General features: G+C 53.7%; 5 protein-coding genes across 5 annotated transcripts; 2 read left to right on the top strand and 3 right to left on the bottom strand.

The window, feature by feature from the left end:
• Positions 1–758: 758 nt before the first annotated feature.
• N7462_010753 (anticodon-binding domain-containing protein) lies at positions 759–1674 on the bottom strand (the record flags this gene model as incomplete). Its single annotated transcript, XM_057082467.1, has 3 exons — positions 759–863; positions 927–1437; positions 1544–1674. The coding sequence occupies 3 exons, from the start codon at positions 1672–1674 to the stop codon at positions 759–761; spliced, it is 747 nt and encodes a 248-aa protein (XP_056929507.1).
• Positions 1675–3716: 2042 nt separating this feature from the next.
• Positions 3717–5794, bottom strand: N7462_010752 (NADP(+)-dependent, decarboxylating phosphogluconate dehydrogenase; the record flags this gene model as incomplete). Its single annotated transcript, XM_057082466.1, has 4 exons — positions 3717–4586; positions 4676–5127; positions 5214–5401; positions 5778–5794. The coding sequence occupies 4 exons, from the start codon at positions 5792–5794 to the stop codon at positions 3717–3719; spliced, it is 1527 nt and encodes a 508-aa protein (XP_056929506.1).
• Positions 5795–6343: 549 nt separating this feature from the next.
• On the top strand, positions 6344–8119 carry N7462_010751 (RNP domain protein; the record flags this gene model as incomplete). The annotated part of the gene is made up of 2 exons (XM_057082465.1): positions 6344–6351; positions 7111–8119. The coding sequence occupies 2 exons, from the start codon at positions 6344–6346 to the stop codon at positions 8117–8119; spliced, it is 1017 nt and encodes a 338-aa protein (XP_056929505.1).
• Positions 8120–8711: 592 nt separating this feature from the next.
• N7462_010750 (Zn(II)2Cys6 transcription factor) lies at positions 8712–11227 on the top strand (the record flags this gene model as incomplete). Its single annotated transcript, XM_057082464.1, has 3 exons — positions 8712–9230; positions 9317–9805; positions 9923–11227. The coding sequence occupies 3 exons, from the start codon at positions 8712–8714 to the stop codon at positions 11225–11227; spliced, it is 2313 nt and encodes a 770-aa protein (XP_056929504.1).
• Positions 11228–11569: 342 nt separating this feature from the next.
• On the bottom strand, positions 11570–12037 carry N7462_010749 (uncharacterized protein; the record flags this gene model as incomplete). The annotated part of the gene is made up of 1 exon (XM_057082463.1): positions 11570–12037. The coding sequence occupies one exon, from the start codon at positions 12035–12037 to the stop codon at positions 11570–11572; it is 468 nt and encodes a 155-aa protein (XP_056929503.1).
• Positions 12038–12607: the final 570 nt, after the last annotated feature.

Raw genomic sequence — 12607 nt, 5'->3', positions numbered from 1 at the left:
CGATCTACATTTACTGATGTTCCTGCACTTTCCACATGCCATTCCTTTCATGAATATATATTTATATCATTCCGATGAGACAAATTATAACTTAATTACAATTTCCTTGCATTAACCCCAGATGAGGAAATGGAAAGTTCTGGCAAAAGGCAGGTGTTCTCTGCAGTTATACATTGTACATGCCTCAAATATGATCTACCAGTGATACATACAAACGGAGCCCGGAGTGTCGAGTGCATGGGATTATCATGAAATGGGTTCAAAGCAATTGGCTTGTTTTGCTATTCTGTAAAATCCTCTACAGAGGACAGCACTACGCCGAAAAAGAAGCCAGCCTTATCCTGGCGTCATGGAATCCAGTCTATCTGAATCCACAACACCAACTGCATGCATCGCTGCTCATGCAGTTAAGTTAGGAAGAAGTCCACCGGACAGCCATGAAAAGCCATCGTAACCATTTAAGAAGAATTTTGATCCATTAGGATCCATTCCCGGAATCCACCGACACCACCCGGCTCGAATGTCCCGAGCACTAGGACAACCGGCATCCAGGGAGGCATCAATTCACTATGTTGGTCCATCTGCGCAACCTACACGTCCCATCACTCGAGGGGTATCTCCATCAAGTGTACATCGAACGTCTCATGGCAGTCACATGCCGCATCGCCTGGAATTGCGTGAGAGACCCGACCAAACACTGCTGCACCACATCGCGGAGTCTCTCTATCCGGAATGCGAAAAGTGCCAAAGAAAGTTGCTTATCCACCCTTGCGCTGATCACCCGCGTTACGAGAGAACGTACTTGTCGATCCGATCGTAGCACTGGCGTTGCGAAGCTCGATCTTCTTTCGCTCCATTTCGAGCTGCATCCGAAATCATTAGTCAGAAGACAGCTTGCAACAATTCATACCGGGCTGACAACTTACCACCTTGCGGACCCGAGCAAGCGCAGCGGTGTCACCCTCAACCAAGGGGCGACAATCGTCAACGCGGTAGGGAGGGGCAATGGTCACCGCATCCGCGACCACAATATTTTGCCCATTCCAATGGGCAGGCATGGTCCGACTGAAGGCGTCGAAGATGTCCTGAGCCTCACGGGTAACGCCCTTGCCACGACGCGCCTCGCGGTCAAGAGCCTCGCCAATCGCCTTGGCCTCACGTGCCTTCAGGGCCCGGGTATCGAGTGCCTGAATCGCAGGCTGTGCATCGGTGAAAGAGGGCGACTCAGAAGAATTGGATGACGGGAGGGTGATTAGTTGGAAGGACTGGATGCGCGACACTGGAACCACCTCGTAGTCTCCGCTCTGAGCCTGCTTCGAATCCCCCGAGGGAGGCGTAGGTGAGGTGTTGATAGCGACAAGGTTGGTGATGGGGCATGCAGTGAACAGCAAGCCTTCAAAGGTAGACGCATTGGGCGCGGCGGTGGTGATGCGAACACTAGAACCAGAACCAGAATATCAGTCATTAGCGACTCAGTCTCCTCTACTGCGGGTCCCTAATAGGGTAGTTTATTTTTGGAAGTCAATGGAGGGGTTCAACTCACCGAGAACCGATCGCGCTGCTCAGCGCAGCCTCCAAAGGAACCATACTCGTCGCCATACTTGCTCCTGTCGCACTACCAGATGAACCCTGGGATCCCTTTGCGCCCGAACTCTGGCGCTTATTCTCCGCCATGCGGCGTGTGACAACCTCCGAGGCGGTGTGCTTCACACGTCCACAAGCAGGCCCGAAACCTTGTGGGGGAAGAGAGCCGAGTCTGCCGTTTATGCTGATTGAGTCCGAGTAGGTACCTCAGGACATTGGAAGGAGGCAGAAGGTCAATTGGTCGCGGCCCGATCCACTTGGAGTGTTCACTGGGGATGCAGTATATAGGAACGTGGTCCTAACTGTCCGCGGCGGGAAGGAGGCGTCCCCAATTCCTCGGTTTTCGGGGAAGTCGTAGCGAAGAAAGAAGTGGGGGGGGAGGGGAGGGCGGAGGAAGAAGGAAAAGACAGAACCGAGAAGCACCACGTCCCCAAGAATGTTGACGGAAGGAGAGGGGAGGTGCGATAAGATGGCAGGAGCGACGTTGCTCGATTGCACCCAATGGGGTTTAGCGTTGTTCGATTACCTCATGAATGCCTGGGGCATCAATAATATTCAAGATCCGATCTATAAAATCCTGGGTATAAAGCTAGGCACCAGAAGAAATGCATCCTCCATCCTTGCAAGCAAACGAAGAACATAGATCATAAAACGCAGTTCTGCCAAGCGCGCCCAGAAAGAATGAATCTTGTAGTTATCTACAGGGCCATCTCTCGTTGCCCTTATGGAATCATCCCGAGAATTATCCCCGGAGTCATCTTCACCATCATAATCAAGATAGTTACCATGGCAAAGTCTACGCCCTTATCTGGAATTTTGAATCAGCACTCATACCCTGTAGGCAGTCTATCAGCTGCGCCCTGTCTCCGGATTATCACTCAACAGAAGGTCTGCAGGGCATCTCTCCATGTCACCCATTGAAATGCCCGCATGAATGGGATTCTACCTTTGATATCCCCAGATGTAACATGAAGATTTTGATCTAGGGGCAGATTCATTGTTAATTCATGACCCATAACAGTCCCACCGAGAGTGGGAACTGGTCATGCCGATTCTAAGATTCAATATTGGCATTGTAATCCAGCAGCAAATTGACCACCGCGTGATGCCCATTCCTGGCTGATTTTGAGAGTGGGTTCTTGTATCAAAAATCACCGACTCAGGGCTGGCACATTTATCTAGCAACATATTTACCACTTCTTCATCTTGCCTTTGGCTGCTGTTATCAGCGGTATTGTGCTACTATCATCCACAGGGCTGACAAAGACATCCTTATTTAGTAACGCATTCACCACAGCTTTGTGCCCGGTTATTGGTTTAGATAATAATGGATATGAGCCCCCAGATCTTCCTGGACAAATTATCGGACTTTGGCTCCAGCAGCAGGTTCATGGCTGCACCATGCCTATTTGCTGCTGCACAGGAAGGGAATTGCCAAACTTATTCTCGCTGTCAACACTTGCATTCGTATCTGGCAGCATTTTGCCACTGGCTGGTGTCCTTAGCTACATATGAAAAAGATGAAAGTGGAGAAGTTCAATGAGGATAATTTGCTTCAATATCAGCATTGACCTCAAGCAAGATTGATGTGGACTTCGGCACTTCTTCGAAACAGCCTTGCAACTCCATCTACAAGTTAGAAAAAAAAATACAAACCAAGTTTAATAATTTTGAAAATTGACAAATGTCTAGTTAGTGGAATTTTCGATCATTGATATATTGGAAAGACAAAACGGGAGTTTAAAATATTGCGAGCGCCCCACATTTAGTTGGAGCCATCCATTTCACCTCGTTCTTTGGCATATGCAGCATTAGCAACAGCATGTTCTTCAAGCTTTGGACGAAGAACAGAGTTATAGAAATAGCGAGAGTACGAACTAAGTTTGTTTTTAAACTATAAGAGCAATTCTACTAGTCTTGTCGTATCTCAAACGCAGGTTTTCCACGGTGTAAATGATACTATCAATGTGTTTTGGGGCAGAGGGGGGGTGGGGGGGTTCTACGATGCATTGATACTCTGCTACTTGAAAAAAGAAGATAGAAAATAATTCGTTACGTTCCATTCCATTCGTGGAGACATCTAGATACATTGAACCCAATTTTTTACCCTTCTACCGACACTGGCCTGGCGCTTATGCGATGTAAGTCGAGGCCGACACATCGCCACCACGGCCGGTCCAGTTGACGTGGATGTCCTTGCCCTCAGGGAAGGTCTCGTTGGCGAACTCGGGCTTGATGCGGAAGGTGTGGGCACCGAAGTAGTCACGCTGGGCCTGCAGCAGGTTGGCGGGCAGGTCCTTGGTGCGGTAGCCGTCGTAGAAGCTGAGGGCGGTGCTGAAGGCGGGAAGAGGGATACCCCACAGAGCAGACTTGCTGACAACGTTGCGCCAGCCGCTCTGGGCGTTGTGGATGGCCTTGGTGAAGAAATCGTCGAACAGCAGGTTCTCGAGCTCGGGGTTGTTACGGTAGGCGTTGGTGATATCCTTCAGGAAGACAGAGCGGATGATGCAGCCACCACGCCACATCAGGGCAATGGAGGGCTTGTTCAGCTTCCAGTTGTACTCCTTGGCGGCGTTCTGGATGAGCATGAAGCCCTGGGCATAGGAGATGATCTTGGAGGCATACAGAGCCTGCTCGAGATCATCAATGAAGGCGGCGCGGTCGCCCTCGAACTTGGGAGTGGGGCCCTCCAGGATGGTGGCGGCACGGCCACGCTCGTCCTTCAGAGCAGACAGGCAGCGGGCGAAGACAGCCTCACCGATCAGAGTGACAGGCATGCCCAGGTCCAGGGCGTTGATGGCGGTCCACTTGCCGGTACCCTTCTGGCCAGCCTTGTCAAGGATCTTCTCGACGAGAGGAGTGCCGTCGTTGTCGTTGTAGTAGAGAACATCGCGGGTGATTTCAATGAGGAAGGAGTCCAGAACACCGGTGTTCCACTTGGCGAAAACATCACCAATCTCCTTGCAGGTCATGCCGAGGCCGCGCTTCATAATGTCGTAGGCCTGATGGAGAAACCAATTAGAATATCAGAGAGTCTGGGGACTTGAATTTCCCAGGAAAATCAAGCCAATGCGCACAAAAGGGAACTTACCTCGCAAATCAGCTGCATATCACCGTACTCGATACCGTTGTGGACCATCTTGACGTAGTGACCGGCACCCTCGTCACCGACCCAGTCACAGCAGGCCTCACCGTCGCTCTTGGCGGCGATGCTCTGGAAGATGTCCTTGATGTGGGGCCAAGCCTCCTCGTTACCACCGGGCATGAGGGAGGGGCCGTAGCGAGCACCCTCCTCACCACCGGAGACACCGCTGCCGACAAAGCTGATGCCCTTCTGCTTGAGGTACTGAGTGCGGCGGTTGCTGTCGGGGAAGTGGGAGTTACCACCGTCAATGATGATATCACCCTTCTCAAGGAAGGGCAGGAGGGACTCGATGAAGTCATCGACGGGCTTGCCAGCCATGACGAGCAGCATGATGCGGCGAGGGCGCTTGAGCTTGGAGCAGAACTCTTCAATGGAGTGAGCGCCGACGATGGTCTTGCCTGTGATGGATATACATTAGTTTCGATCAATTCCATCTCGAGTGCGCGTTACTTTTGTTGAAGGGTTTCTTTCTCGGGGAACTTACCCTTGGCCTCGTTGTTCAGGAAGCGGTCCACTTTGGAGGTGGTACGGTTGTAGGCACAGACGGTGAAACCGTGATCCGCAACGTTGAGGATTAGGTTCTGGCCCATGACGGCCAGACCGATGAGGCCGAAATCAGCACTGGGAGCAGGATGCACCGGAGCGCCGACATTGATGCCGGCGAGACGGGCGCTATCGTCAGCGACCGGGTTCTCTTGTCAATAGCCGGGTAAACGTAAAGAAAGGATGAAGGGTAATAGGAGATGGACAGCCCGTGCGTTTCCGAGGGAAGCCCTTGCGAGTGCTTTTAGCCCAGCCGCGCCATGCGCTTGGGAAATCAATCGGAATTGACCCAATGACGGGACGCATCAGACATGACCAGCGAAGGAGATTGCACGCGCGAGGGGTTTCCGACGAAGGGTCGCGAATAGGATGAGGAGGGGGAGAGAGGGGGGATAGACCGGGTTAGGGTGAATAGGAAATGGTGGGGGAGGGGCAGCCGGTGCATGATCCGGCGGAGGGTTTAGAGAAGGGGAGAGGAAGGAGGATGAGAGAAGAATGGACTTACACAGCCTGGTCAGCCATAATGAATGTGAATTGGAGATGGGAGGAGGATTGGAGAGTAGCGGGGGGTATCTACAGAAGAAGGAGGAGAAGGAGAGAAGATGAAGGGTGGCAGGAGAAGATGTCAGAGGTCCCCAACCGGCTGACGGAGCAACTCTTCCGTCATATGGTGGGACGCAAGAGAGGGACGACTTGGCGGTCCGGCAGCTGCTGGCCTATGAGTGGACATGCTCGTTGCTGCTGCTCCCAGCAACCGTCGAGCCCGAGAACAGCCAAAGGGCTGCGTCTAGGAGGACTGGCTTCCGGGCCAGGAGCAGAGTCGTCCGAAAAGAGGGTCATCCCACTCGGCTTCTCTTGGATGGAAAAGCAATATCCGACCCGACTGCCGTAGCTCGCGATTACCGCGTTCTCCCTGGGAGTCCCCCCTCTTATAGTTGCTGATTCCCGAGCGGGCTTCTGAGGTCTGTGATATTCAGGATTCCATATATTCATATTGGTTCTACTAGTCCATTTCTACAAGACATCAGAGACGAGCCCCATTTGGGATCCCCGTTCTGCGCCGCGCGGGGCATGGAGGGGTAGGTAGTTTCCATCGGAGGCGTGTGTAGGACGAATTCGGCCTCGGGGCAAGACAATGGGGGTTCGCCCTGAAGAGACACCGGTAACGATGCAGGTCAAGATCCGGAAATGTTTCCTTCCAACCCACGGGATATCCACGTATCGGTGAACTGTTCTGGCGTAGACGGTGACGGAGAAACCTCTTCACTTGCCGACTCGACCATCACCGGGACTGCGCTAGGCTGCTTCCGGACTAGGGTGGGGGCACCCGACGATCGAGTCACCTGACAGCTGTGCTCGTGATGAGTCAGCTACCCACTGATCATGCTGACTCACTGGGCAGGTTCTGGATCCAGATCACATGATAGTTAGAGATGGAGTGGACTGGTGACTGATGACTGATGGCTGCCACAATGGCTACCGCCCGATACTCCGGCCGTTCATAGGTACCATTCGCGTAGCCATCCGATTTTCTTGGGGCGGTGGAGGCGCATCGCGAATCTCGACTGTCCCTTCTGCAAGTACCCATCAACCCAATTATCCGCGCCTCTCCCCACCTTCATTCGCTATCGAAATTTCGAGGGCTCCTTTCTTTCCAGGCACATCTTGGTGCTGGGAATTCTTGCTCGTGCCCAAACTTGCGCAGGGTGTGAGGACCTCAGGTGTGACGTCTGACCCATTGACCAGGCCCTGAAGGTACGTTGCAGCTGCTACTCTGCACCACAGCTCCAACCTCCTGCCGGACTCTCCGTTCATCATGTCCTTTCCCCCTCCTCCAGGTCTAAAACAGACTCCTTCATCTCTTCCGCCGCGACCCCCACCGTCCACCAATGCGGGGGAAATGCGCGGCCCGCATCCTACGGCGCCTTTACGGCCTTCCAGCCACGCTCCGTAGCGTCGAGTCAACCCCAGCCGCAGCCGTATCGCACCCACAGCCCTGTGGTCTCTGCCCCACCGACCACGGCAGCAGGCTATGCGACCCCGGCCAACACTTACACCAATTACTATCAACAACCACAATCTTACCAGAGCGGACCTTCCTACTACGGAGCCCGCGGCACCCAGGGAGCTCAGGGAGGCCAATATCCCGAAAATACATATGGATCGACTGTCCCCCAGATTCAAAATCCCTTCGGACCCAACCAGGCGTATGGCCCCCGGCCGGGACCGAGCTCGGGCCTTGACCCGGACACCGAAGCCCAGATTGCCCAGTGGCAAAGCGCATATGCGACTCCGAGCGAGGAGTCATCGGGCAAACCAGGGCGAGAAGGGCCAAGCGTGGTGACCCCATCGACTGGACCGGCTGGTACGGGCACCCCGGTTCCCCAACCAGAGCCGCAATCCACCGTGGTGCGGTCGGGCGGCGGACAGACCTGGAACGATTCGAGTCTCCTGGAATGGGATCCCGCCCATTTTCGGCTCTTCGTGGGTAACCTCGCAGGCGAAGTCACCGACGATTCACTATTGAAGGCTTTCGCTCGCTATTCATCCGTCCAGAAGGCACGAGTGATCCGAGAGAAGCGCACCCAGAAAAGTAAAGGGTATGGGTTCATCAGTTTTAGCGATGGTGATGACTACTTCAAAGCCGCTCGAGAGATGCAGGGCAAGTATATCGGGTCTCACCCAGTGCTCCTGCGACGCGCGCAAACCGAGGTTCGCCCGGTCTCGAGCAACAAGAACCAGAAGAAGAATGGCGGTTCTCGTGGAGGCCCGCCTGGTGGCAAAGTGAAGCAGGACGGGGTGAAGAAACCGGGCAAGACCAAGGGGGGACTTAAAATTTTAGGCTAACCAGGATGGACGCAACTAACTCTGTACGACATGCAATCCTGGTCCCCCTGCAGCAAACCCGGGGGGGGATGTAGTTCACCATCATGGCGCGTTTCCAAATACGATGAAGATGAAATACGATTGTTTGCCATGAATACGGCTCAGAGGCTCACTGCGCATGACGCTTGGATCTGGATATAGTGTAGTTGATTGTTTCGTATCCTTCGTAGCGACTCCGTTAGAACTACTCGAGGACTTACTTTTTAGTCAAGCCTTCCCATGTGGGGGCCAAGCCGTGCTTTTCTTGTGGCGGGGCCGAGCCCAACCCAGACTAGTGATAAGTTTGAGGCTGAAGGAGGGAAGAAACTACCTAAACAACTTCATGAGTGACCCCGAGGCTCTCTCTCTCTCTCTCTCCAAAACTCGCGGGGTGTCACCCCTTCTCTCTTCAAGTAAAGCTAGCCCTTGTTCGTGGGGTTCTGGAGGTACCCATTGAGCCTGACGGGAATTCTGCTCCGCCTATCATCGCTTCCATCCAGACCCCTCATCATCATCACCGACCCCCTGTTTTCCACATCTCCATATCTTGACCTTGCCCGTTGAATGTGCCAAGATGGGGGACCGGGTGGACCCCGCGATCGAGTCTGATCGATTGACTGAAGCGCCCCCTGCGATTCAACCTCGATTCCCCGCCCCGCGGGTTCGGCTGAGTTGCGAGGCGTGCCGCCAGCGCAAAGTGAAATGTGATAAACAGAGCCCCTGTACCAGCTGTACGCGCCTGGGCTTTGTATGCGTCCCAGTTGAGCGAGCTCGTCTACCGCGCGGGCGGACCAGGAAGGCCCCCGAGCGGGCGGGCAGTAGCGACAAAGAATTGGTCGACCGAGTTGCCAAGCTCGAACAGCTATTGAAACAAGTCGCTGCCGAACGGGATTCCAGGCCGCAGGTAGAGCCACCGTCATATGCCGCAGAGGCGAATACTGAACGTAGCCTCGACAACAAAATGGCTGATGTCGAAACGTGGAGAGACCAACATGCGCAGCCCGGCGCAGGGACTACATTGACCCTAACCCATCGGCCACGCCCCGCGACTTCGTACCTGGGTAGTTCGTTCTGGGAAGACATCATGCAGCAGGTTAGCCCTCTATGCGCCTTAGGATCACTTGATTATGGCATGTCTTGTTTTCCAAACAAAGCCAAGCACTAACATCCCCATGCTAGACGCAAGATCTTCGAACGGTCCTCGATGACCGATTGGAATATGAGGAAGAGGAGGAATTGAAACAGCCCATGGGCTTTGGTACCTCCATTATCAGCTCAGAGACCTCGGAAAGCGTGTCCAACTCTCCACAGTCCTACAAGGGAATCAGCTATCCCCTTCAAACACGCCGTCAGCTGTGCGAGATTTATCTGAAGAATGTCGACCCAATTTTCAAGATCTTACATCGGCCATCCTTGCGCGCTTTCCTGTGTGATGGAAAACCCTACCTGGACTATGAGCCAGATCACCACGCCCCAAACACACTCGCGCTGGCGGTCTACTCCGCCGCTGTTTGTACTATTGACGATGCACAATGTCAATTGATATTCGGGTCGGATAAAAAGACGATAGCCGCCGAGCTGCAGAGGGAAACTGAAGCTGCTTTGGTGAATTCTGAGTTCGTTACGACCAACGAACTGACAGTCTTGCAAGCATATGTACTCTCCTTGGTACGTCTTTGGAAAACCGCTCCCCATTAAAGAAAAGCAAGATGGTGGCGGCGGGGTTGACTTAATTCATTTCATGTTTTTCGATTACGACATAAGATTCTAACTGACAATAACTAGCTTGCGGCTCGATGCCAAGATCAAAGCCGACGTGTATGGACTATGCTGGCCATGGCTCTCAGAGTAGGTCAAGCGTTATGTCTTCATATGCCCGACCCGCCATTCCGTGTGAGCCCTTTCGAACAACAACTGCGAAGGCGCACTTGGCAAGCTATCGGGGTACTTGACCTAGCAGCCTCGCTAGATCGGGCCTCCGAGCCAATGATGCAGTCCGCGTGGTTGGATTCGCATCTACCCGCAAACATTAATGACGAAGATATCTGGTTTAATATGGACGTGCCGTTTCAAAAGCCCCCGGCGGGCGCTTTCACTGACATGACCCACACATTGATCATCGCCTCGGCCCAAACCGTAGCCCGGTCGATTGGATTCACTGATTTCATTGAGCCCTCCGCGAAGACATGGGGTGCACGTCAGCAGATGCTGCGCGACTTCGAACGCACCGTGAATAGCCTATTGGCTGGATGCAAGCCCGATCTCTCTTCCTACCACCTCTATGTCCAGCAAGTGGCTTCAGTCATCTATGGCTGGCTGCAGCTCGGCAGTGCACGGCCCATCCAACGAAGCCGTAGCTTCACTCCACCTGTGGTTCAGAACGATGTGCTGCTCTCGCTTGCTTCTGATAACCTTCAAAAGATCATCTCATTCCGTGACCCTTCCATGGTTTCATGGTCATGGTTCGGGTCAATGTGGGTTCCTTGGCATGGCCTGGCCGTCGCTCTGGCTGAGCTTTGTGTTTGTCGGGACCCAGAAGCCATATCCAAGCACTGGCCCATCGTCGAGCAAGTGTACCACCATTCAAGTCTCTTGATTGCGGATTCTCAACATGGCATGCTCTGGAAACCGCTGCAAAAGCTCATGAACCAAGCTCGTGCCCATAAGGCACAGTTGGAGGGTCGCCAGGCTCCTGCTGATGCCATCCGTGCACTGACTTCGGGTGCAGTTTGCATAGACGCTGCCCAGGAGCAACTGACGCAACCGAACATTATCACTGCCCCTGCTGCCGTTATTCCGCCTGTGACCGTTCCTATTGCTGAATTATTCCCCTCTCAAACAACCACCGGCTATTCCTTGGGGATGGACAACCCCACCATTGCTGCTGCTGGCCAGCAAATCAATCCGACTTTACCCATCGCACCCTCGCCTTTCACACTCGAAGCATGGCCCAATGTATGGAGCGAGATGGACTTTGACACACCAGGTATACAAGCTGCCACTGATGATAACGCATGGCTCAATTATGAAAGTTTCATTGGCGATGTCTATGACAGCGTTGAATGTGTGTTCCTCCCACGGCAGGGATAAATGCTGGAGGTCAGTTGGGAGATCTGGGAGCTAGATTGAACGGTGTGACATTCTGTAAGCTCTCTAGACTTATCCAATGGCCACGTGGATATTCCTGGAATTCAGGCCTGTCGATAGTGAACCATAATAATATAAACCCATTTCCACTTCATTCTCTGTCTCTCTCCACTCGTTCCCAAAACTCTCCATTCAACAAGCACCACCACCACCCATCCCAGCCCCTGCTGCTCCCATCGTCGGCACAAAGTTCCGTCCCTGTCGAACAGCCCTCTTCTGCCCTCGCCGCTGCTTCTCGCGCACCGACATCCCCGTCAGCAGCGCCATCCGGTCAAACCACTCGCCTTACTCACCATACATCTCCAGCGACCCCGTCACTAGCGTATACGAATTTGACGAGAACACCGCCCGCACATCCAAATTCCGCGCCTCCACCAACTTCATGTTCCCCAGCGGAGTCGCATGGCTCCCCATTGACCGCGTCTTCTTCCACACAAACTGCCCCCCGTCACCATCAAACCCATATCTCGGCGACATGAGCCCCTCCTTGGCCAGCCGCATCCACTCCGGCTCCGCGCCGGCGTCTGCCAGCACTGCTACTTCGCAATCTGCCGAGAACCGTCGGAACTTGGAGAGCGCGAGCACGGGGCTGCTCGGGTCAGGCCCGGCGTGGATTGCAAGGTCAGGCCGGTGTGGATCGAAAGGCCAATTCTCGACGAAGAAGTGTTGTGTCGAGCCGCCGCTGTTGGTCGTCGCCACGCGGTAGTGGTTGCCCCAAGATTCTTCCGTAATGTGGAATTGGCTGGGCGCCATGGTTGCGCGAGGGAGATTGAGATCGGGATCAGGAGGGTTATGTGAAGATTGCTTCACGTGCCCCCAGATGTGACGGCTTCTATACCCCTAGGACGAGTTGCGCCGTCCATTTGGGTCTACAGGTTTGATGTAGCTCTGTATCCTCGCTTTTGCGGGCAGGTCACGGCGTGTATGTTTTAGTGAGTACCTGGTGCTTGCTGCGGCCTTGATATGCTGGACGGCGCACTACGCTCTGCCGTAGCTTTTGAACTCTTGATATGCATTGACTTCGGTGTGTTCTGCAAGGGACGACAATGAGTTTCAAAGAAGCTGGTCCGACATCGCCACAGGGACTCTGTTGACTTCGGCCCCCATGGGGCTCTTGAATGTGGAGTAGACCGACGTCATCAAAGAGTTTCAAGACCCTGGTCTGCTATATTTCAGTAGGGGAATTTGGGTCAAAGGTAGGATGTGTAGATTATCATCATTGTGTAGAGTGATCGATTCACCTATAGGACTTTGCGTTGGTGATGCTCCTGTAGGGCGCAGTCCCTGTACCTTGATGCATGCCTCGGGTGGAACTTGCGTACT

Source organism: Penicillium macrosclerotiorum (assembly GCF_028827735.1).
Source record: "Penicillium macrosclerotiorum strain IBT 26536 chromosome Unknown utg000010l_segment0_segment0, whole genome shotgun sequence".
In the NCBI taxonomy this organism is placed as follows: Eukaryota; Fungi; Ascomycota; class Eurotiomycetes; order Eurotiales; family Aspergillaceae; genus Penicillium; species Penicillium macrosclerotiorum.
The sequence above is the reverse complement of the archived record's forward strand: the minus strand, read 5'-3'. Positions and strand labels throughout refer to the sequence as shown.